The 26,464-nt window shown below is 40.7% G+C and overlaps 1 protein-coding gene across 3 annotated transcripts in view; it reads right to left on the reverse strand.

Annotated features, from left to right (window-relative positions):
* Nucleotides 1-26,464, reverse strand: part of EFCAB6 (EF-hand calcium binding domain 6) — a 158,319-nt gene that overhangs the window by 47,190 nt on the left and 84,665 nt on the right. For all 3 annotated transcript variants that reach the window (XM_073567730.1, XM_073567731.1, XM_073567729.1), the window contains 6 exons: nucleotides 22,452-22,570; nucleotides 19,675-19,802; nucleotides 13,839-13,987; nucleotides 7,058-7,168; nucleotides 5,618-5,738; nucleotides 3,214-3,384 (listed from right to left, as the gene is read on the reverse strand). In XM_073567730.1, coding sequence (XP_073423831.1) covers nucleotides 3,214-3,384; nucleotides 5,618-5,738; nucleotides 7,058-7,168; nucleotides 13,839-13,987; nucleotides 19,675-19,802; nucleotides 22,452-22,570 — 799 coding nt within the window. The remainder of the gene's footprint in view (nucleotides 1-3,213; nucleotides 3,385-5,617; nucleotides 5,739-7,057; nucleotides 7,169-13,838; nucleotides 13,988-19,674; nucleotides 19,803-22,451; nucleotides 22,571-26,464) is intronic.

Genomic DNA, 26,464 nt, shown 5'->3' on the forward strand with positions numbered 1-26,464 from the left:
TCTCGGGGTAAGAAGTGGGGTCTTCCTGTGACTCCTACCATACAGTCCCTTTTCATTCAGACGCTGACGGATAGTACGGGTTGACACTGTTGTACCCTCGGACTGCAGGGCAGCTTGAACTTGTTTGGATGTTAGTCGAGGTTCTTTATCCAACATCTGCACAATCTTGCGTTGAAATCTCTTGTCAATTTTTCTTTTTCGTCCACATCTAGGGAGGTTAGCCACAGTGCCATGGGCTTTAAACTTCTTGATGACACTGCGCACGGTAGACACAGGAACATTCAGATCTTTGGAGATGGACTTGTAGCCTTGAGATTGCTCATGCTTCCTCACAATTTGGTTTCTCAAGTCCTCAGACAGTTCTTTGGTCTTCTTTCTTTTCTCCATGCTCAATGTGGTACACACAAGGACACAGGTCAGAGGTTGAGTCAACTTTAATCCATGTCAACTGGCTGCAAGTGTGATTTAGTTATTGCCAACACCTGTTAGGTGCCACAGGTAAGTTACAGGTGCTGTTAATTACACAAATTAGCGAAGCATCACATGATTTTTCGAACAGTGCCAATACTTTTGTCCACCCTCTTTTTTATGTTTGGTGTGGAATTATATCCAATTTGGCTTTAGGACAATTCTTTTTGTGTTTTTTCATTTAAGACAAATTAAATGAAGATAATAATACCAAAGAATTTGTGTTTGCAATCATTTTCAGGAAGAAACTGAGTATTATCTGACAGAATTGCAGGGGTGTCAATACTTTTGGCCACAACTGTATATGATATCAGCACAGATGGTAACGCCTTCCAGTCTTTTTCTATAGAGAATTTAGGCCCAGATAGTACTGCTTCCCTGTCTCTTCCTTTATATAATTTAAGCACAGATGATACTGCCTTTGTGTATATTTCTATATGTGACGTAGGCTCATGGTGCTGACATTCCGTCTCTCTCTATATAAGATTTATGCACAGATAGTACTGCTACACTGTCTTTTTCTATTATATGATTTAGTCAGAGATAGGCAGTAAGGCAGCACTCTTTTTTAAAATGATTTGGGTACAGGCAGTACTTCCTTTCTTTTTTTCCTATATATTATGTAGGCACAGATGGTGCTGCCTCCCTCATAGGCATATATGAGATTGTTAAGTTCAGGTGACTAGAGGAACGGTATGAACATTGCCAGACCGTGAATGTGGAAATTATGAAGTGGACTCCAGTTGGACTAAATATATTATTCCCAGTCTCTTCCTACATATAATTTAGGCACAGATGGTACTGCCTACCTGTCTCATTCTATATTTGAGGTAGGCACAGACGGTAGTGGTGCCAGTTTCTTTATATGATTTAGGTACACAAATTACTACCTCCTGGTCTTTAATATTATATGATTTAGACACAGATACCCTGTCTCCCGCTATGCACCCTGTCTCCCGCTATGCACGATTTAGACACGGATAGTACTGCCTTCCATTCTCTATACCGTCATGGTCGAAAGTGTTGGCACCCTTGAAATTGTTCCACAAAATTAAGTGTTTTCCCCAGAGAATGACTGCAGTTACACGTTTTGTTATACACGTTTATTTCATTTGTGTCTATTGGAGCAACACAAAATGTATACAGTCAAGGCACCCAGTGCCAGAGGCAGCAAAACAACCCCAAAACATCTTTGAACCTCCACCATATTTGATGATAGGTATATTTCTTTGTAGGCATCCTCCCGTTTTCGGTAAATAGTAGAATGATCTGCTTCACCAAAAAGCTCTATCTTGGTCTTATCTGTCCACAGGTTGCTTTTGTCCGAAAGATTTTGGCTTATTCATGTAAAATTCTGAAAACTGTGGTCTAGGTTTGCCTCTGTGTTAGCAGTGGGGTCCTCCTGGGTCTCCTGCCATGGAGCTTCATTTAATCCAAATGTGGACGGATGGTTCATGCTGACCCTGATGAACCCTGAGCCTGCAGGACAGCTTGAATTTCTTCGGAACTTGATAGCCACCATCTGGACTAACCTGCATTGCAACCTCTCATCAATTTTTATCTGCCGTCCACCTCCAATAAGATTGCCTACAGTACCATGGGTTGTAAACTTGATTATGTTGCACACCATGGACAAAGGAACATGGACTTGTAATCTTAAAACTGTTCAACAATTTTGATTCTCAAGTCCTCAGACAGTTCTCTTCTCCTCTTTCTGTTCTCCATTCTTAGTGTGGCACACACAGACACAATGCAAAGATTGAGTCAACTTCTCCCCTTTTATCTGCTTTCAGTTATGAGTTTCATATTGCCCACACCTGTTACTTGCCACAGGTGAGTTTGAATGAGCATCGCATGCTTGAAACAAAGTTGTTTACCAGTAATTTTGGAAACGTTTGACCCATTTTTGGGTTGAATTTTGTTCAATTTGCTTTTTTTTTCCCCTCAGCTTTTTTTTGTGCTGTTCCAATACACACAAAGGAAATTACCATGTGTATAACCAAACATGTATAATTGCTATAATTTTCTGCGAAAAATACTTTATGTTCTGGAACAATTTCAAGACTGTCAACACTTTTGGCCATGACTGTGTATGATTTATACACAGATAGTACTGCTATAGCTCCTCAGATAAAGTATGCCACTACTTGTTATCTTTCAGACCCATATGGACTTCTACAGAAAACTCTTCATGCCCATGGAGGTCGATGGGTGCCATATTCTCACCGTATGTTGGTTGCACAATGCTTTTGCTATATTATAAGTCATTTTGATATTTAGTGTTTGTATACAGAAACAAATTCCTTTAATTTCCACCATTTTATAGCTTTGTCTATTGTCAGGCGGTCTACTGTTAACCTCCTCATTAGTAACGTATCGCTTCTCCATACCTGATATTCCGCCGCACGCTTTCTATTTCTTTTATTTTGGCTTCAGAGACTGCCTAACGCATTTGCTAAACTATCATGATCGCTCCCGTGCATTCCAAATATGTAATAATTGATAATCATTTGCACCGCTCCCACCTCCAGCCGTAGACGGCAATCATCCCGGTACGGAACTTTCTGTAGCGATAATGTATCATGCTCATTAATGCTGGTGCCGTATGAGCGAGCGCTCCGGCATTCATCCCCTCGCATCGTTATGTGAGCTCGGCAAAATCTCAGGAGCGGGAGAATGAGCCAGAAACGGAGAAAGAAAAAAAAAGAAAGAAAAAACAGCTTTCAGCTGCTAATGGGCACGTACAACAGATTCCTTCTCCTCAAACAAGTCCAAGAAGTGGTGGTAGCTGATGAATCCGGTGTGCTCCGGGTCAAGGATGATCATTAACTCCTTGAACTGCTCGTCTGTGATGCGAAACATCATGCTGTCGACGATGCGGCGCAGCTCCTTCCTGCTGATTTTCCCATTGCGCCCCTTAAAAGACAAGGAAACACAAAAATAACAATAAATCTTGTCCGATACCACTGTCAGTCCAATTACAGCCTAAAAGTGGAAGAGTGCTATGGAAATGGAACTTTGCGAATGTCCGTGCTGCGCAATTTGGGAAGATTTAAAGGAATATTCCCATCTCCAAGATCCTATACCAATATGTAGTAGGTGTAATGATAATAATATTAGCAAATACCTCCAATTAGAAATGTAGCCTAGTTCTCCTGATTCGCTATGTCGCTTACCCCATGTGCAGGGCATAGAAGCTTAGGTATCCATGGTTACGACCACTAGCAACTAACTGTCACTATATGATTTGTCGTAACCATGGATACCTAAGCTACTGCAATGCCCTGCACATGGGGTAAGGGACATAGCTAATCAGAAGAACTATACTACATTTCTAATTGGAGGCATTTGCTATTATTATTACACCTGCTACATATTAGGATAGGCTCTTGTAGATTGGAATACTCCTTTAAAGGGACTGTAGATAAATAGAAAAATATGGCTAATTTCTGCCAGAAATGCTGCATATTGGGTTTGTCTAGTATTTTAGATCAACTGCAGTAGTGAATTAGACTGCAATTCAACACACAACTTGTAGATAGGTGTGGCGCTGTCTCTTAAAGAAAGTACCCACGATGTTCTAATTTTGTGCAATCCTTTTAAATAGTAAGCTCCAGGAGAACAAAATTTTATCTTTGTGGAAGAATTTAATAACACTTGTGCCACAGGAGGGACAAGAGGGGCATGATGCGCCCTAAGAGCTGCGCTTCTCACCTTTTTCAATTCCAAAATATGGTGATTAGAGATGGGCGAACCTGAACAGTAAACTTCTGGGTCCGTATACACCTAGTGTTCGGGTACGGACACCGAACACGGACTTCTCCAGGAAATAATTGCTTTGTGTAATATTAATTAAAATGACAGTTACTCCTTAAGATATTTTCAGAGGTTCCCCTATGTTAAAAAGTGTAAAGGGGTTGGCCACTACTTTTTATTGATGGTCTATCCATATCTAATCAGTGGAGACGGTGACACCTGGCAACGCCGCTGATCAGCTGTTACTGAAAATGGCAGTTCTCGGATGCTGCCGGAACACAGCAGCGCCACCATTTCTATTGTGGCCATGGTTGGGTACTGCAGATCCACCTCCTATTTAAATATATAGTACCCGCCACGGTCACTATAGTTTTGATGGAGCTGCTATATTCAAGCATCATTTGAAAACATTAAAGCCAATACTGGAAACAGCTCATCGGCGGCGGTACCGGATGTTGCACACCCACTGATCAGATACTGGTGGCCTATCCTAGGGATAAACAATCAATAAAAAAAAATAATAAAGAAAAGTAGTGGCCAACCTCTATAACTGGGAGTTGATGCTGTAGAAGGTGCCAACCTTTAGCCACTTCCTTGGGTCCCTTATAAATAAAACCCTCCATCTGGGCGCTTAAAGCAAAGCCAAGGATAAGGAAGCTTGGTAAAGCAAAGCCAAGGACAAGGAAGCTTGGTAAAGCAAAGCCAAGGAAGCTTAGTAAAGCAAAGCCAAGGAAACTTGCTAAAGCAAAGCAAAGGACAAGGAAACTTGGTAAAGCAAAGCCAAGGACAAGGAAACTTGGTAAAGCAGAGCCAAGGACAAGGAAACTTGGTAAAGCAAAGCCAAGGACAAGGAAACTTGGTAAAGCAAAGCCAAGGACAAGGAAACTTGGTAAAGCAAAGCCAAGGACAAGGAAACTTGGTAAAGCAAAGCCAAGGACAAGGAAGCTTGGTAAAGCAGAGCCAAGGACAAGGAAACTTGGTAAAGCAGAGCCAAGGACAAGGAAACTTGGTAAAGCAAAGCCAAGGACAAGGAAACTTGGTAAAGCAAAGCCAAGGACAAGGAAGCTTGGTAAAGCAGAGCCAAGGACAAGGAAACTTGGTAAAGCAGAGCCAAGGACAAGGAAGCTTGGTAAAGCAGAGCCAAGGACAAGGAAACTTGATGAAGCAAAATACGCTCCTACTTCCATGGTCAGGCGAGAGTAACTGTTATGGAAGAATGGGTTCATGGTGATGGGTGATGAAATGGACCATAAGAGTGAACAGACCCCTAAACCAAAGGGCAACCATCATGGAAGAATTGCCACCCTAGTCCCATCACTTCAGAGTTGTCCCCTTTACCCTAAAGCAGTATCGCCAATACCATAGGGCGTAGCCATTGCGTACACCTACTTACCTCATCAAGGATAAGGAAGGCCTGTTTTAAAGAGGGATACGCCTCTTGGAAGTGCTGGTGAAGTTTCTGTAGGATGTGGTCATTTGAAAAATGCAGGTCTTTGGCTTTTACAGAATTGACCCTAAAATGTAAAATTGGGGGTGTAACCAACGGTAGAATCCAGCTACTTTGAAGCAGATCGGCAAATACAGACTGGATACGATCATTCAAACTGATTATACAAAAAGTCTATGAAGATCCTGAATCTTGGATCTGAGATCTTCCTTCATGAAGTTAATTTGGGGCTTAGGTCTATCAACTTTCAAAAACACCGAAGAATCAAAAGACTCCAGGCACGGATATAAATCCAAGTTATATTCACACTAAAGATAAAATCAAGCATACATTAAAAAAAAACAAAAACTATGGATATTTCAGACTGGAGAAAATGCACGTGGGTGGGTGAACAGGACTTTACAAAAAGTCACAGATGACACAACTGTGTATAACACAGAAGTATGAGCAAAATGGCTTCTATGTCCTTCTAACGCTACCTTCTGGCGGCATAGGTATTTGATCTATTTATTTTGCAATGCACTACAACCCCATTCCACAACTGTAATCCACCCTGCTTTCCATTGGTCTGTCCTAGGTTAAATAGTCCCCACTGACCATTTACCAAATACTCCAGATGAAGCATCAGCGAAACGCGTAAGTGCTTTCACTAGTTTGTCCTATGTCAAATGGTCTCCTCCGACTACTTACCAGCTAACCCAGATGAAGCATCAGCGAAACACGTGTCGGTGTGAATACATCTCTTTGATCATGGCTACATAGCCCTCTGATCTTTTGTTACGTTATATTTATTTAGGGGAGAAAAAATATAATGGTTCTTGAAAAAGGTCCATCAGGAAAGTTTAATCTAATGTGTTTGTGGGCTTGAATAGCGGTCAGCACAAATCTACCATAAATATGAACACCTCTGCCAACCATACATGTGGTTTTAATGGGTAGAGAAGAATAAGGTGATGCCAGACTTCTCTGGCAGTGGCTTATCTTCTGTAGGAACAAAGGACTGTGCATGTTAAAATCCATGTTAGGACTCATCGGTCGGTCTAGTAAATTCAGAGGTGTCCATGATGCTGGGCTAAGGAACTGCAAAAGTATAGACTGCCCTGATCCGGCTGCCACGGAGAACCAGACTGGATACTGGACCAGGATATAGTGAACCTTCTTATTCATCTCTAGATAGAAAATTGAGTTTTTCTTCCAATGTTAGCTACATGGCTGAAACGTTACAGCAGCCATAAAAGGTAGTCATGGGACAATTATTTGGTCACAGAGTCACCCATGCTTCATAGAAATGTATAACCCCCTGCTCTATTTGTTGCTTTCCCCAAGTTTCAGACTAGGAATGTGTAGGAATGACCGAATTTAATAGAGCGTGAGAGGATTCACCACCTGTGATTGGATTTCATTGGCAGAGTTTGTCCGTTTTCCATACAAGCGGGTCTTCGGAATATTTGCAGAAAATCTTCCCAACAAATCCGATCCGTGGTTCCGAATTTGAACCTGGAATCAAAAAAACAAGAAGGCAAATGCTTATGTGTGAGCATTACAAACCAGCCACGATTCTCAGCCGGCCCAGTGATGATATTTTTTTTTTTTTTTTTTTTTATTTCCTTAACCTAGAACTAACCCAAAAAAAAGTGCAATTTTTTTTTAATTTTTCCTTAAATTTGCCTATATCTTATTGTTTTATTGTATAAGAGTTCGGATTCTGCCAGGTAAATCCTACAGTCCAACCAATAAAAGAGGTGGAATTTTGCCAATCCAACCAAATGTGTCCGTTTTGAGCGCCATTTCAGGGCGACCACCGAGGATGGGCATAAATTTCCTGATTTTGGCCATTAAAACAGTTTTATACAGGCAGAACCTAGGCTTTTTTCCCCATACAGCCATAGATTCAAGTTGAACTGAATTCGAGAAAAAAAATTTTGACATTTTTTTTATTTTCAACATTTACAAAAATTGAACCACAAAATATTCCAAAATCAAGATAAATATGGCACAAACAGAAAAGTATTGTCTTGATACAATTGTTCGTTTATTTCTAGCTGAATCTCCACATTGGAATCATTTCATTTCCCTCCACGTTTCACCCGTTGCATTACGATCTACTGTCATTCTTTTCCAATAATAATTTGGAGAGGACACAAGACAGGCAACGATTTATAACCACAGCCATTGTGCACCGACCAAGCCAATATGTGAGAGCATTGTAGGATACTAACATTCTGCAAATTTGCTTAAAAATTGGACAATTTTGTGATGTTTTTGTGTGGTAAGATAATATAAAATCTAGTGAGGAAAGTTTCAATAGGCAGACTGGTAATTGGTATTGGTGATGATCATAGGTTCTTAGAACATTTGCTCCGCCGGGATTCGACAGGTTGATTAATTTGCGGTTTGGTAGCCATATTTACCAGTAGTGGACGGAATGCGCTCACTCCTTCATCAGGACCTCTGATGGCCACATCTGACAATAGTTGACTATGAGAAAACACACATACATGTCCACTGCTGTCTCATCAATTCACCAGAACCAGGTTGGAAAAAATAGAATTTCAACCCAAATCAGGTCTTTGTGAAGAATACAAGGCATCACAGTTGGGTTCAAAGCAACTAGATGTTCCCGTCATGTCCCATGGCCATTTTTTTCCTGCCAGCTGTGGCTTAAAGGGAATCTGTCAGCAGTTTCTTTTCTATCTCGTCTTCGAGAACCATGATGTAGGCGGAGAGACCCTAATTCAAACAATATATCATTTAGTTTATTGGGTGCAGCAGTTGTCACGAAATCACAGTTTTATTTTGCTCGGAATGCTGTCTTGTACAACCCCGCCCACACATCTGTATATTGACAAAAAGATACCAATCAGTGGTGGGGCGGGGTTTCACAGAGCAGGAAGACTAGTAGGCACAAGACACCTAGTCCTGTAGTCATAATTTCCTGTTGATAAAAACTGATTTTATTGAAAGAGCAAAACACGACCTAGCAAATGACATCACTCGAATTAGGATCTCGGCCCCTACATCATGCTGCTCTCAGATTACACAGCAACAACCTGCTGACGGAATCCCTTTAACAGATCTTGTTTCAGCTATCCTTCGCTATAAAAGCATATAGATGCCTTGGGAACCGGAGCTTCCTTTGATATTACCCAAGTCTGCAATTCTTGTGAGCGTGGATAAAAAGGACTAACAATTAGACAATCCATGGAATTAATTTAGGAAAACCTCAGTATATTTTAATTTCCCTTAATTCGAGGTACTGTACATCGTTGCGTGGCAAGTTTTGGTTCTGTTCCTGGATTGCGCTCATCATTCATTGGATTCGTTACCCAGTTCTTACAGGTCAACTCTTGGTATCAACGTCTGGCCGTCATTTATTTTGTTTTGTCCAGACTGATGTTTCATTGATGACCCCTGGCTATGTTATAGACTTTGCAACAAGTTCTTCTCTACAATTCCATTTTTAGTAATATCAGTGTTGGCAGTATAGGGATCTATAAGCTTTTTTTTTTTTTTTTTTTTTTTTTTTTTTAAATCGGGACAGCACCAATTTGCCACGATTTTTTTTTACACAAAGATCAGAACTCAGCCAGCAAATTCAAGACTGTTGGCAGCTACTATTCCTTAGCGAAAATGGATTCTCATGATTAAAAAAAGTTGTCCTAACTGGAAATGATTTTAGTCTTGGTTGCACCTCCCTTCCTTAGCTTTATATGCAGCCACTTGATATTGGTGATCATTAATGGTTCATAGACTTTATTTTTAACGGCCTTTGAGCAATGGCAACTTTATGGATGAACGATCTGTAGGAAGATCGATCTTGTGCAATTCTAGATAGGTCCACCAGGATCTTCTCCACCGTTATCTTGATTGTATGAAGCCATCAGGTTGCTGGTCTTCAAGTTTGCCTTGTTTCTTCTATTCTCCTGACCATGATATCCTTCTCCAGTGATTGCTCTCTTCGTATGATGTGTCCAAAGTAGGCAAGTTGTAGCTTGGTGATCCTTTCTTCGAGTGACATGTCTGGCCTGATTTGTTCCAAAATTGATTTGTTTGCTCTTCTTGCCATCCATGGTATTGATAATATCCATCTCCAGCACCACATTTCGAAGGCATCAATTGTTCTTCTGTCCTGTTTCTTTATTATCCATGTTTCGCATCCGCATGTTACCACAGAAAAGGCCAGACTATGTCTTCATCACCAAATGAAATGTTCCTATATTTGAAGACCTTGTCCAGTGACTTCATTGTTGATCCGCCCATAGCTATTCTCCTATTGACTTCTGGTGTCGCTGCTGCACCTTGAGAGATCATCAATTCGAATAGTTCAAACTAATCATGACAAGTTGATACCTCTAAATTTAAGGCTTCAAAGCTGTCGGACAAATGCCAGTTTGGTGACCTCCTACCACACACATCAGATGGTTAGATGACCTGGTTTGCAGTTTAGTTTTTCAAAGGTGGTCTCTGATGTTTGGGAGGTCCAGTGATATTGTAAAGCATCATTACTAAATTCTAAAGTCTGGACTTTCTCAAGCACATGCAGGAAGAGGAAGACACGGCCCAAAGTTTTAGTGAAGGGTCACGCAACCAAAAAGGTGGCCATGATTTTGAACCACAAACTAAAGTCGTAGCTGTAATATGCTTCCGATTCTGTTCGTTGTAATTCAGTAATATCATCCACAGACATACAATTCCATGGTGCACCCCCTTATTCAGCCATACTCACATGGTGGAGCGAAGGAGTGTCCAAATATTGCAGGTCCATTTTGGATGCAGATAGGAGTCACTTTAGGCATGCAGCAGCACACTATGAGACATATCTCAGGCATCTTTAAAATTTATCGATACCCTTAACGATGAATCTGCTCCATTCTCTCTAACTTTATATTGTACAGCTCCACACAACAAAAGGAGAAACCAAATAATTCCAAAAAGTCTGATAATCATATTAATTATAACAAAAGAAAGAAATACTCATCTAAATCCAGGTATTACTGCAGCAGGTGGCGAGTTCTTTTAATTACTTTTCTTAATAACCTGCAAATTAACTAATTTGAGCCAACGTTCTGTTTAATAGAAACTGAATGCTGTAAGCTGGAGAGTGGGATAGATATGTTAACTTCTTAAAGGGAAACTCTCAGGATTTTTTACTACCAAAACTAGTGGAATGATTATATAGATCCTATCAGGACAATAAAAATGATACCTGTCTTGTAGTTATTGGATGTACCAGCGCTGAGAAAATGAGCTTCAAAGTTACATGCAAATCAGTTTGGAAATTCCTGAGTACACGGACACGCCCCCAAGGTACTTCCGGGTTAATCTGCATGTGGATTCAAAGCTCGATTTCTCAGCGCTGGCACATCCGATTACTACAAGATAGGTATCATTTTTATTGTTGCACTAAGAGTTAAACAACCGTAACATTTGTTTTAGTAGTAAACTCATTCTGGTAGTGTCCCTTTAAGGTCATAGCCTATTAATGTGGCACAAGGATGCTGCAATTTAGCCCCAATTATTGAGGCGTCTTTAATTGTACTTTTATGCAGAGCAGAGTAGAGATCACTAGCAGAAACATGCCTGCACATCTGCAGGTAGGGTTAATAGACTCTATAAGCACGCTAAATACACTACACTCATATAAAGTAAAGGCTTTATTTTTTGGAAACTGGAACGACTGAAAATTCTGCCTAACGCCTCTCATTACTGATGTACTGCTCATCTCAGAAACGCTGTTCCTATTTTTGGAAGCATTGTGCTTCTTGGAGTAAATCATCGCAGGTAAGGGAAATTGGAGCACCTTCATTTGCCTTCCTTTTGAACACTGTAATCTATTAGTGTATGGAAAAGCGGCTAAAATGAGTCTGCAGAAGTGATGGTCTGTTTTCAGCTAAAGTAATAGCTTATTATTTTTCTGTGCCGCTATTCGCAAAGGTAATTACTTCAAGGGTTTTATACCATGTCAGCAAGTTATCACCGATCCATAGGATAGGTCATAACTTTCTGACCTGAATGGGGACTGACCGCTAGGATCCCCATCGATGCCTACAACAGCGGTTTCCCCCATTCATTTGAATGAGTGAAAAACCTTTAAAATGCTGCGGATTTCAAAAAAACACACCCAGCAGCTCAAATAATGCAAAAAAAGTCAGCAAGCGAAAGAATGGCATTTTTGAAATCTCATTCTCTTTGCTGGCACAGTAAAACACAGCGTTTTTGCTGCAGAAAAAAAAAAAATACACCTAAAAAATGCTGCAAAAAAGCCAAGTGTGAACTTACCCTTATTTAGCTTTCTCCGACAGACAATGTAGACAATGCTCAAACTTCGCTCCATTCAGGAGAGGCTCTGCAGGGTCCCGTTCTTGGGATAAGTGAAGATCCAAGAAGTCTAAAACCCCAGCCATTAGTAGGGTAGCACTTATCTCATGGTTATAAACCCTTTGAAAATGGGATTATCCTGATACAATATCTCTGTCTAGTAGAGGGTCAGACAAGGCGCAGCAAGAAACAGGGACTTGGAGTTTCTTACTTTGGTGACATGTGAGTCCTTTTATGCATCTCCCCTAAAGACTCTATACTAGCCATAATGGCCATACTGCTGGTCCCCAGTCCACCAGCCGTCTCCTCCTCCCATACAGTGAGTCTGTTGTGGTCACCAGCCCGCCGACATTCTCCTTTGGCTGGAACCACTGGTGCTCCCTCTCGGTTGCAGTTATGTTGCTTCCATTAAATGGACAGTATGGAACCTAATCCATCTTCCCCAATGTCCATCTGGCCTAGGATACTTATGAGAATCACCTCCAATGTTCCTTGCCTTAGCCACAAGGTTCTTTAGTTCTGGTCTGTCTAAAGGTACTCTTCAGTGCAGTGCTGTCTTCCAGTTAGCATCCCACCTTGCACCCCCAGGTTTGATTCTTGTCTGCTGCCTGTCCTGACCACCCAATAATCTTCCTGAGTGGAATCTTCTTTTGGCTTACATCTCCGAGTTTGATTCTTGTCTGCCTCCTGCCCTGACCACCAGAAAATCTTCCCTTCTGAGTGGAATCTTCTTTTTAGCTTGCACCCCTGACTTTGATTCTTGTCTACCTGACCACCCGTCATTCTTCCTTTCTGTATTGAATCTTCTTTTAGCTTGCATCCCTGACTTTGCTTCTTGCCTGCCGTCTGTCCTGACCACCTGTCATTCTTCCTTTCTGTGCTGAATCTACTTTTTAGTTCACATCCCCGATTTTGATTCTTGTCTGCCGCCTGCCCTGACCACTCAACAATCTTTCTTTCTGAGTGGAATCTTCTTTAGCTTGCATCCTCGTTTTTGATTCTTGTTTGCCGCCTGCCCTGACCACCCGACATTCTTCCTTTCTGAGTGGAATCTTCTTTTAGCTTGCACCCCTGGCTTTGATTCTTGTCTACCGCCTGCCCTGACCACCCGACATTCTTCCTTTCTGTATTGAATCTTCTTTTAGCTTGCACCCCTGACTTTGATTCTTGTCTGCTGCCTCTCCTGACCACCCAACAATCTTCCTTTCTGTGATGAATCTTCTTTTAAGCTTGCACCTCCGATTTTGATTCGTCTGCCGCCTGCCCTGACCACCCGACAATCTTTCTTTCTGAGTGGAATCTTCTTTAACTTGCATCCTCGTCTTTGATTCTTGTTTCCCGCCTGCCCTGACCACCCGACATTCTTCCTTTATAAGTGGAATCTTCTTTTTTTTGTCGCTGACTGTATCTCACGGAGACACAGGCCAAGTCTATTAAGTGGCGCGTGTTTTTAATGAATTCAGCACCTTCTCCTCCAGCAAGACAGGCGTGCACTACGCCAGTCTTGATGAATCGGCCCCATATATATTCTTACTGCTTTTCCTTCTTTTTTTTTATATAAAATACCATAAAGAACAACATAACTAAACTCTGACGAAGGTACTGGTTGCCTTAGCTGACCAGTGCCATGTACAAAAGTAGCAAAACGACAAACCTAAAAAGAAAAAAACTACGAGCGCGAAGAACTATAAAAACTGTAACAACCATAAAAAAAAGAGCATAATAAATGAAAAGTTTGTCTTTTTCATTCTCTGAATAAATTGGAATAATTTTCAGCAAGTGGAGCCAGAGGTTAATCCGTCTTCCATGACACTTCAAGAAACTCTGGAGGAAACATCAGGGGTCTTACCTGCTCATTAACTCGTGAAATGTTCGGTCGGGAAGCGGGAAAATAAAGTTATTAATGATTGACTTGAAGGCATCGAGAGGAACGCATCCAGTGTGATCTACGTCAAATGATCTGAAGGCTTTCACAAGATCCTGGTGGGAGGAGGACATCTGTATGGGAAGACATTGTACAGCCTTTGTTCATAAAACGGGCTTCATTAATTTTTGATAAGATGAAAACTTTATATTATATATATATATATATATATATATATATATATATATATATATATATATCTTTTTTTTTTACATTAGCGTATTTGTATTTAATGTCAGATGAGCGTCCTCAGATGTTTAATTGATAAGTTTTTACCGTTGCCTAAAAGCCGACTGTACTATACTAATTAGGCTCAAGTGACGAGTTTTATTCCTTTGGTATAATTACGACTTCTGAAAAAGCGAGATGCAAAAAATATCGGGACCGTTCTTTGCATTACGGCAGACATTAAATACTACCTGCTGAGTTCCAAAAGAGACTCGAGTCTCTCATATATATAGATATTAGGAATATCTTTATAAAAAAATAAATACGGTAAGTGTAAAAGTAAATTTCCTATCTGGTAATGTATCTGGAAACACACGCTGAGAAGTTTGTCATATTTCAAAGATAGAAAATCGAATTACATTTTTTCTTTTTTATTTATCTGATTTTTTTCTTTTTCGTCTATTTTTTTATTATTTTTTTTTAGGCACTTTTCGCTATAAAAAAAAATAAATAAAAAAAATAAAAATAAAAATGATTCATTCCGTCCTCAGCTAATATGGAGATATCGAAGCAGACGCGCAGATGGTTTCGCCCGCCATCTATATATGGACTGTATTTAAATATAGCGACGCAGCCCAGAGCCGTATTTACACTCGTTTTCATCTGTCAATTTATGCTAATTAAAATATTTATGGTGGTAATCTGATATTCCCAGACTGAATAAGCAACCCACGGAGGGGGGGGGGGGGGGGGGGACAGGTTTAGTTTATTAATCTATTTACAGTTAAAATGAAAAGGCTTAGAAATAAGTCTATGGAAACTTCTAAAAATTAATTAAATATGCAAATTGTCTCTTCAGACAGGAAGAGGACTCGAACTCTAGAGTCACCTGTAGCAGAATCTAGAGTTCTAGTCCTCTCTCCTTTCCCAGAGAAGCATGCATGGCTTTTAAGTCTCCTCGCTCCGATATGCCAGGCTTGGCATGTGACTCTCCATAAGGAGAAACGTTACCCCTTAAAAATTAATTAAATATGCAAATTATCTCTTCAGACAGGAAGAGGACTTGAACTCTAGAGTCACCTCTAGTTGGATCTAGAGTTCTAGTCCTCTCTGAAGAGACAATTTCATATTTAATATCCCAGAGGAGCATGCATAGCTTTTAAGTCTCCTCACTCTGACATGCCAGGTTTGACATGTCAATCTCCATAAGGAGAAATGTTGCCCCTTAAAAATGAAGAAATTATCCAACAGAGAGTCCATCAATATAAAAATAGGGATTATTACAGTCCTATAGGCCAGGGTTGGCTCCAGGTTTATTCCGGTACTGGCGCGACAAAGTGCTAGTGGTGCACTCTTAGCTTTCAATTTTTCCCTCTTTGACTTCCAAGAAACGTAACTTGAGATCCTGCCTCGGTCACCTTTTTGTTTTATCATTTTTTTTTCTGTCTTTCTTATCTTCAATGGGGTTTTTCTTAAAATGTTTCACTAATATAGTTGTATAAAGGAGTAGTCACAGACAGCCCTAAAAATTGGAAAGAGATTGGAACCCAGTGCTCGGACTGGTCGGCGGCTCTACCGACCCGAGCGTGACAGCTGCATAGAAAGACATGACTGTCACGATATGGTAGGGAGAGCCGCCGGCCAGTCTGATTTATACGGCTGTCTGAATGCGCACTAAGTTCTCGAGCTGTAGTTTTGAATTGCACAGTTTAATTTACCATATAATGTACTGAAAAAAAAATATTTGCGGATTTGCATGGGGGAAAAAAACTATTTTTTTTTAAAGGATTATTAAGCTAAATTTTTATTAGTATTAATTTTAGGAACTTGCACCTTTTCTCACTTTTTTTATTATTATGTGATTTTTTAATTAGTACTAATTTGACGAAATTGCACCTTTTTTCTTGCTTTTCATTTTATTACTATTATTATTATGTGACTTTTGGTTACTACTAATTTGAAGAACTTGCAACTTTTTCCTTGCTTTTCATTTAATTTTATAAAATTATTATTATTATGCTACTTTTTTATTAGTACTAATTTGAGGAATTTGCACCTTTCTTCTTCTATTTATTATTGTGTGAATTTTTAATTTGTATTAATTTGATGAAACGGCACCCTTTTTTCTTGCTTTTCATTTTTTTTTTTTATTATCATGTCACTTTTTTATTAGTACTAATTTGAGGAATTTGCACCTTTCTTCTTCTATTTATTATGTGAATTTTTAATTTGTATTAATTTGATGAAACGGTACCCTTTTTTCTTGCTTTTCATTTTTTTTTATTATCATGTCACTTTTTTATTAGTACTAATTTGAGGAATTTCTGGCATTTTTAGTCTAGTGAATACCGTAAAAAATTTAATAATGTAAAAGTTTGGACTTTAATAGATAGATGTGACGAAAAGAAGTGGGTTAATTTTTTTAGTTACAGAACTGGAAAAAGGAAGGTGATGGCACAGGCTTTTACACTTTTTTAAATTTTTTTGCACTCAATCACCTTCTTAGATAAGGCGACAGGGGGACCTCCGTCTGTTTTGACCACTTAGATGCTGATGTCGCCACTTAGGCATGTGGTCCCCGACATTTGCCAGGTCGACCATGGTATAGGCACGCCACAGAACAGGTGAAGCAATGCTGTAACATGCCATGGGATCTCTAATGGATGAAACCTCCATGTGCCCCGGTATAAAACCAGAAGCACATGGTGGTACAATATGGGCGTATAGTGTGTGTGGGAGCCCCTGAGGGCCCGCAGAATCTGTGCCGAATTCATGATAAGGATTTTATCCCTCATTTTCATCACATTGGTTCAATTAAAAAAAAAAAAAAAGAAATGTAACGGGTAAAAAAGTGACACAATGAAAAATGAAATCCCAGTGCAGCAGCATCTGCCCGTCATGTAATTGTAAAACTTGCCTTACAGCCACACATACACGGATATTTTTTTTTCTCTGTCGGCTGTTTACTTAAGCAACGACAGATGGTTTTAGGATTGGAAATTAACTTGCCTTTAATTGAACACACATTTGCTTCCTATAGTAGGTCCGCACCACAGTCAAGCAATGCATCAAATGCTATATATATTTCTGTGTGAATAAATGTGATTTTGGGGGGTCAAAAATGGGATCAGGCAAATTTTTCGGGTGTCCCTTAGTTATAATTATAGAATATTTCTCATGTTTTGGTGCGTTTACCCCATAGATGCTTCTTTATATAGGATTAGGCTTAATAGCAGTAAACTGGGGAAGATGAATAAAAACTGTGGGCTGTTGCCTATAGCAACCGGTTTGGAATGCAATTTTGAATTCTTTTGCATTCCAAATTGATGCTATAAGTAACTGCTGCACAGTTTGAAAGTTACCCACTGAAGACCATGCGGCGAAACCACTGAAGACCATGAGGCGAAACCACTGAAGACCATGAGGCGAAACCACTGAAGACCATGAGGCAAAACCACTGAAGACCATGAGGCAAAACCACTGAAGACCATGAGGCGAAACCACTGAAGACCATGAGGCGAAACCACTGAAGACCATGAGGCGAAACCACTGAAGACCATGAGGCGAAACCACTGAAGACCATGAGACAAAACCACTCAAGACTATGAGGCGACACCACTGAAGACCATGAGGCGACACCACTGAAGACCATGAGGCGAAACCACTGAAGACCATGAGGCGAAACCACTGAAGACCATGAGGCGAAACCACTGAAGACCATGAGGCAAAACCACTGAAGACCATGAGGCGAAATCCGTCTGTCTTGAATCAACTGGATCTTACCCATACTAACCTGCCTAATATATCATGATATTTTACTCGTTTCTTGTGGGTTACGATAATATCATTAATATTTAGTGTTTCAACAACAATATTAACCCTGGTGTTTAGTGTGACTAAATAATATGCCTGTTATCTTTATATTTTTATCTGATATTATATATCGTTAATAATATTCTATAACCAATATTAATAATATTAACAATATTATTCCTTGAGTTGTGTGGGTTACTGATAAAGTCCTTCATACTTATTTTATCAATAACAATGATATCCCTGGTGCCTAGGGGTTCAATATTACGCCTTGTACCTTTTGGAATACTGATAATATCCTTTGTATCTCATGCATCAATCCATGGAAAAAACATCTCTAGTGCTTTACTAATAATATCCTACATGTCGAGTGCATCAATAACAATATTATCCCTGGTGTCTTGGGGTTCAATATTATCCCTGGTGTCTTTGGATTTAATATTATCCCTGCTGCTAAAGGATCAATATTATTCCTGGTATCTTTTGTAATACTGATAATAACCTTTGTGTCTCATGTATCAATAACAATATTATCCCTAGTGTCTTGGGGTTTGATATTATTCCTGGTGTCTCTGTGTCTCATGTATCAATAACAATATTATCCCTGGTGTCTTGGGGTTCGATATTATCCCTGGTGTCTTGGGGTTCGATATTATCCCTGGTGTCTTGGGGTTTAATGTTATTCCTGGTATCTTTGTGTCTCATGTATTAATAACAATATTATCCCTGGTGTCTAGGGGTTCATTATTATCCCTGGTGTCTTTTTGGATACTGATAATAACTTTTGTTTCTCATGTATCAATAACAATATTATCCCTGGTGTCAAGGTGTTTGATATTATCCCTGGTGTCTAGGGGTTTGATATTATCCCTGGTGTCTAGGGGTTTAATGTTATTCCTGGTATCTTTGTGTCTCATGTATTAATAACAATATTATCCCTGGGGTCTTGGGGTTCGATATTATCTCTGGTGTCTAGGGGTTCGATATTATCCCTGGTGTCTAGGGGTTTAATGTTATTCCTGGTATCTTTGTGTCTCATGTATTAATAACAATATTATCCCTGGTGTCTTTTGGGATACTGATAATAACTTTTGTTTCTCATGTATCAATAACAATATTATCCCTGGTGTCAAGGTGTTTGATATTATCCCTGGTGTCTAGGGGTTTGATGTTATTCCTGGTATCTTTGTGTCTCATGTATTAATAACAATATTATCTCTGGTGTCTAGGGGTTCGATATTATCCCTGGTGTCTAGGGGTTTAATGTTATTCCTGGTATCTTTGTGTCTCATGTATTAATAACAATATTATCCCTGGTGTCTTTTGGGATACTGATAATAACTTTTGTTTCTCATGTATCAATAACAATATTATCCCTGGTGTCAAGGTGTTTGATATAATCCCTGGTGTGTGGGGGTTCGATATTATCCCTGGTGTGTGGGGGTTTGATATTATCCCTGGTGTGTGGGGGTTCGATATTATCCCTGGTGTCTAGGAGTACAATATTATTCCTGGTATCTTTTGAGATACTGATAATAACCTTTGTGTCCCATGTATCAATAATGTTATCCCTGGTTTTTAGGGGTTCAATAATATCTCTAGTGCTTACATTACTGATAATATCCTTCAGGTCTGGTACCCAATAGTGGTGATTTATTTATTTTTTTATCTTTGGTGTTCAGTCTGTGATAAATAATGTGTCTGATACCTGGTGGAGACAGAATATTACCCCTGGTGTCCTAGTGTCAAGTGGTTTAATAAATATATCTTTTTTAATTACCTTTTTCCTGAAAACCCCTTCGAGGTCCTCCAGTGTAAACTCCTCAGTGTTAAACGCATTGGATACAGAAGGTGATCTCCACCTTTTCTGTTTCTCCCGCTGTATCTTGGTCGCCTCCCAGTTTAATGCTGTATGAAAACATTGTAAATTAGAAAAAAAAAGTTGTTTTTCATATACAGTCCACATTCAAAGCAAAAAGCAGAGCAAAAAGCACGAAAAAAACGACAAAACACCTCAAAGGTCCGATCTAATAAAGTTTCAGGGTATCACCTGTTTTAGGACACAGGCGTGCCAATTACAGTCTACATGTTAAAGTGTACCCATCAGTAAAGGTAATAACTTTTTATTATAGGGACCAACTACTGGTATTAAAGGGTTACTCCTATCTTCACAGATGGATATTGTGTTGGATAGCTCTTGCAAAAACAAGCACTTTTGCAATTTACTGCTTCTTAAAATTTGCAGTCGTTCTTGAGATATTAACATTTTCCTTTTGTTTACAGCTTGTTGCCTTGGAGACCGACCACCTCTGGTGACTAGCTTGTAAGCACTGCGCTAAAAACTGAAGCTGGCCGAGATTAGGAGGTAATCGCGTGCTTCAGAGATCCGCCTGCTTTTAAACAGCACTTACAATCTTAACAGAAAAGAACTTGTAAACAATTTACATTCTACTATCTAACAGCTGTGGTCGGTCTCCCAGGCAACGAACTGTGAAACGAAAGAAAAGTGTTAATATCTCAAGAACGGCTGAAAATTTTTACATGCGGTAATTTGCAAAATTACTTGTTTTTACAAGAACTATCCGAAAACATCAATTTATGAAGAAGGGAATGTAACCCTTTAAGGCATTTCTTAGCTGGATGACAACTCTGAAGGTCACCGTTATGCTTCTAAAAGCTTTTACTGATTTCTGCTTTTCGAAATGGCTCCGGATTTCTGTGCTGATGAATTTTCATTCTATTTTTATATAGGGACTGCTTACATACAAGCATAGAGGTATAGAATTAGTTAAATACTAACATAAAAGAAGCATAAATCGGTAATGAGAACACAACAGATAAATTATCAGGAGCCATAAAGGACTAAACCCTAGAGATGTCAATCGCTTCTTCCTATAAAAGCGGACGGGTTCACTTTAACAATTGACCAAAACAAAGCAAATGTAACACAAATAACAACAGCAAATACAATAATAAAGGAGGAAACAGAACAAGTACAAGAAACACGTGAGCACTCACTTTATCGGAGGAGAAGCGGAGTCCATGAAAATAATGGAAAGGGGGAAATCAAGAGTAAGATGCAGAAAGTGTTATGTTTCAGATTCAGCAAATGTGGGGTTTTCAGCCCCCAATAACGGCACTGGTCCTTATAGGACTATAAGAAGTACATAAGGGGCTCAAGGGTTCCGCTCATGTCAATCGTCAGGCCCCATTACAGCCTGCGTATGGAAGGGGGCTGGCGTAGCTAATGAAAGGAGTACCGTATTTAGCCTTTCCCTTTCATTCAAAACTCAGGTCAGGTGGACTGTGACAGGGAAGGGAGCTGCTTTTGCTACTGAAATGAGCAAATAATCAGCCACCTTTGACCAGCCAACCTCCTGTTTTATACATGGCCTGTAAATGAAAAGGGGTTTGGATTTATTATTGAAATGCCATGCCAGATATCCCCCTTCTATACATTTTACACAACAGTAAAGGACTCTGGCTTTACTATTGAAATAAACTGTCAGCCAGCCCCCTTCTATACACAGGCCATAAAAAAAAACGAGCATTCAGCCAACCCCCTTCTATACATGGGCCACAACAAAACGAGCATTCAGCCAGCCCCCCTACTTTCGGCCAGCCCCCTTCTGTACATGGGAAAAAACTGTAAAGGGCACTGGCTTTAGTATTGAAACGAGCAGCCAGTCAGCCCCATTCTTCACATTGAGCACAACAGAAAAGGGCACTGGTTTTACTATTCAAATGAGAAACCATCAGCCCCACTCTATACATGGGATACAACAGTAAAGGGCACTGGCTTTTCTATGGAAATGAGCAGTCAGCCAGCCCCCTTCTATACATGGGCTGTAACAGGGAAGGGGGTTGGTTTTACTAATGAAATGAGAAATCAGCCAGCCCCCTTCTATACATAGACTTCAACAAGAAAGGGCTCTGGCTTTACTACTGAAATGGGCAATCAGCCAATCCCCTTCTATTCATGAGATGCAAATGGAAAGGGAACTGACTTTACAATTAAAATGAGCTATCAGCCAGTCCCCTTCTATACATATGACACAACACTAAAGGGTTTGGCTTTTCTATGGAAATGAACAACGAGCCAGCCCCCTTTTATATATGGGATGCAACAGTAAAGAGCAGTGGCTTTACTACTGAAATGGGCTGTCAGCCAGCCCCCTTCTATCCCTGCACTGTAACAGAGAAGGGGGTTGGTTTCACAAGTGAAATGAGCAATCAGTCAGCCCCCTTCAATAAATAGAAATGGGGCAGCATACAGATGACATTTTGGGCCAAATCTGCACTATAAGATGAAAATTTGATAGCACATCTTGCATCTAAACGACACATGTTAAAGGAGCCGTCCAGAGATTGAATATTACGACTGCTTTCTATCAGAAACAGCGCCACACCTGTTCACAGGTTGTGTGTGGTCTTGCAGCTAAGCCCCTATTCCCATTATTAGAGCAGCGCTGCAGTAGAAGACATCTGGTGCGCATTGTTCAAACCTTGGACAACCCCTTAAAGGAAACCAACTAATCACACGACGAATTGAGTCACCTTGTGCAACGTCCTCCCTTCCGGGTCTGCTGTGCCGTTCTACATTAACACCGAGATTTCTCAGCAGCTCCTTGTAGTCCAGCGTGTGCTTCTTACCGATACAGTATCGGCTCCAGAATCTGAGAAAGACGAGCAGACGTTATAACAGCAGTCTTTAAATGGTCAGGTCGTATGTGCACAGGGACGTAAAGAAGAAGGTCCGTGGGTCACCGACGGTACACGAGGGCCAGAGGCCGGGGCTAGACACGCCAAGGACATACCGCTAAGGACTGTAGATTGTGAGCTCCGATGGGGACAGTGAGGATGATGTTTGTAAAGTGCGGCAGAATAAGATGGCGCTATATAAGCGAGCGTAATAAATAATAAACTTTGTACAAAAGGTGCCATCTCAGATTTAGCATCCTACATGTACTGTACCGCTCTCCATCTGTTCCACATGTACTGTGCCACGTTCCACCTGTCCTACATGTACTGTACCGCTCTCCATCTGTCCTACATGTACTGTACCGCTCTCCATCTGTCCTACATGTACTGTACCGCTCTCCATCTGTTCCACATGTACTGTACCGCTCTCCACCTGTCCTACATGTACTATACCATTCTCCACCTGTTCTACATATACTGTACCACGTTCCATCTGTCCTACATGTACTGTACCGCTCTCCACCTGTCCTACATATACTGTAATGCTCTCCACCTGTTCTACATATACTGTACCGCTCTCCACCTGTTCTACATATACTGTACCGCTCTCCACCTGTCCTACATATACTGTAATGCTCTCCACCTGTTCTACATATACTGTACCGCTCTCCACCTGTTCTACTTATACTGTAATGCTCTCCACCTGTTCTACATATACTGTAATGCTCTCCACCTGTTCCACATGTACTGTACCGCTCTCCACCTGTCCTACATATACTGTAATGCTCTCCATCTGTCCTACATGTACTGTACCGCTCTCCACCTGTCCTACATACAGTCATATGTAAAAGTTTGGGCACCGCTATTAATGTTAACCTTTTTTCTTTATAACAATTTTGGTTTTTGCAACAGCTATTTCAGTTTCATATATCTAATAACTGATGGACTCAGTTATATTTCTGGATTCAAATGAGGTTTATTGTACTAACAGAAAATGTGCAATCTGCATTTAAACAAAATTTGACCGGTGCAAAAGTATGGGCACCCTTATAATTTTCTTGATTTGAACACTCCTAACTACTTTTTACTGACTTCCTGAAGCACTAAATTGGTTTTGTATCCTCATTAAGCTTTGAACTTCATAGCCAGGTGTATCAAATCATGAGAAAAGGTATTTAAAGTGGCCACTTGCAAGTAGTTCTCCTATTAGATTCTCCTATGAAGAGTGGCATCATGGGCTCCTCAAAACAACTCTCAAATGATCTGAAAACAAAGATTATTCAACATAGCTTTTCAGGGGAAGGATACAAAAAGTTGTCTCAGAGATTTAACCTGTCAGTTTCCACTGTGAGGAACATAATAAGGAAATGGAAGAACACAGGTGCAGTTCTTGTTAAGCCCAGAAGTGGCAGGCCAAGAAAAATATCAGAAAGGCAGAGAAGAAGAATGGTGAGAACAGTCAAGGACAATCCACAGACCACCTCCAAAGACCTGCAGCATCATCTTGCTGCAGATGGTGTCACTGTGCATGTTCCACATGTACTGTTCCGCTCTCCACCTGTCCTACATATACTGTACCGCTCTCCACCTTTCCTGCATATACTGTAATGCTCTCCACCTGTTCTACATATACTGTACCGCTCTCCACCTTTCCTACATATACTGTAATGCTCTCCACCTGTTTCACATGTACTGTACCACTCTCCACCTGTTCCACGTGTACTGTACCACTCTCCATCTGTCCTACATGTACTGTAATGCTCTCCACCTGTCATACATGTACTGTACCACTCTCCATCTGTTCCACATGTACTGTACCACTCTCCATCTGTCCTACATGTACTGTAATGCTCTCCACCTGTCCTACATGTACTGTACCGCTCTCCACCTGTTCCACATGTACTATACCGCTCTCCACCTGTTCTGTACTGTACCGCTCTCCACCTGTTCCACATGTACTGTATCGCGCTCCACCTGTCCTACATGTACTATACCGCTATCAACCTGTCCTACATGTACTGCACTGCTCTCCACCTGTCCTACATGTACTGCACTGCTCTCCACCTGTCCTACATGTACTATACCACTCTCCACCTATCTTACATGTACTGTACCGCTCTTCACCTTTCTTACATGTACTGTTCCACTCTCCACCCTTCTTACGTGTACTATACCGCGCTCCACCTGTCCTACATATACTGTACCGCTCTCCACCATTCTTACATGTACTGTTCTGCTCACCACCCTTCTTACATGTACTATAATGCTCTACACCTGTGCTACATGTACTATACCGCAATCAACCTGTCCTACATATACTGTACCACGCTCCACCTGTCCTACATGTACTGTACCGCACTCCACCTGTCCTACATTTACTTTACCGCTCTCCACGTGTCCTACATATACTGTACCACTCTCCACCTGTTCCATATGTACTATATCGCTCTCCACCTTTCCTACATGTAATATACTGCTCTCCACCTGTCCTACATGTACTGTACCGCTCTCCACCTGTCCTACAAGTACTGTACCGCTCTCCACCTATCCTACATGTACTGTTCCGCTCTCCACCCTTCTTACATGTACTATACTGCTCTACACCTGTCCTACATGTACTATACTGCTATCAACCTGTCCTACATGTACTGTACCACTCTCCACCCTTCCTACATGTACTGTACTGTTCTCCACCTGTCCTACATGTACTATACCGCTCTCCACCTGTCCTACATGTACTGTACCTCTCCACCTTTCCTACATGTAAATTACTGCTCTCCACCTGTCCTACAAGTACTGTACTGCTCTCCACCTGTTCTACATGTACAGTACCTCTCTCCACCCTTCCTACATGTACTGTACTGTTCTCCACCTGTCCTACATGTACTATACCGCTCTCCACCTGTCCTACATGTACTGTACCACTCTCCACCTATCCTACATGTACTGTACCGCTCTTCACCTTTCTTACGTGTACTGTACCGCACTCCACCTGTCCTACATTTACTTTACCGCTCTCCACGTGTCCTACGTGTACTGTTCTGCTTTCCACCCTTCCTACGTGTACTGTACCGCGCTCCACCTGTCCTCCATGTACTCATACTACAGTCTCCACCTGTTATTACATGTACTATACTGTTATCTACCTGTAGTGGTATCTACCTGTATTACACTGCTCTCTATCTATAATGTATGTATACTATACTGCTGTCTCTCTACACTACACTGTAATGTACTCTACCTGTCTTATATGTCCTGTCTCTCCTGCCCTCACTGTACTTACTTATATTACATATACTTTCTACTCATAGTACCTCTACTACATATACTGTACTTATCTCCACCTGGACCACGTATTTTATGCTGTTATTTACCTGCGCTACCTTTTCTGCCTTTTTCTTCTATCACATGTTCTGCCGATAGATTAGGGGGCAACACACGTACATGTTCCTCGCCACTAGAATCTATGGGAGCAATGGAGACTTATAGAGCGACTGGGACACGCACACCTGCCCATCTCTCAACCTGGTCTCAGCTGTATAGGATCACCTCTTTTGGATTAACCCTCTTTTGCGCAAAAGGTTTCCAGAGTCGAGGAATGTAATATCCCTTATAAGACCAGTGATGCCCCCGATGTGACAAGGAGGGTGGGTGTCCCATTCATCGCCTCCAGTCCTGCCCTAAACTACATCCATCTCCTCTTATGCTGCGATTCTGTTCCTTCATTTCATCCCACATTATTACTGTTGCTCACCATAGAGTTTCTTTAATGTCCCATTTTTCTTTCCTTCATATATTCCCATATATTGGATTTTTCTTTTTTTTATCTTAATTTTATCGCCCCACATGCGAGCGTTTCTTTATTACGG

This window comes from Dendrobates tinctorius, unplaced genomic scaffold (genome assembly GCF_039654945.1).
Source record: "Dendrobates tinctorius isolate UK_male_01 unplaced genomic scaffold, ASM3965494v1 ptg000020l, whole genome shotgun sequence".
In the NCBI taxonomy this organism is placed as follows: Eukaryota; Metazoa; Chordata; class Amphibia; order Anura; family Dendrobatidae; genus Dendrobates; species Dendrobates tinctorius.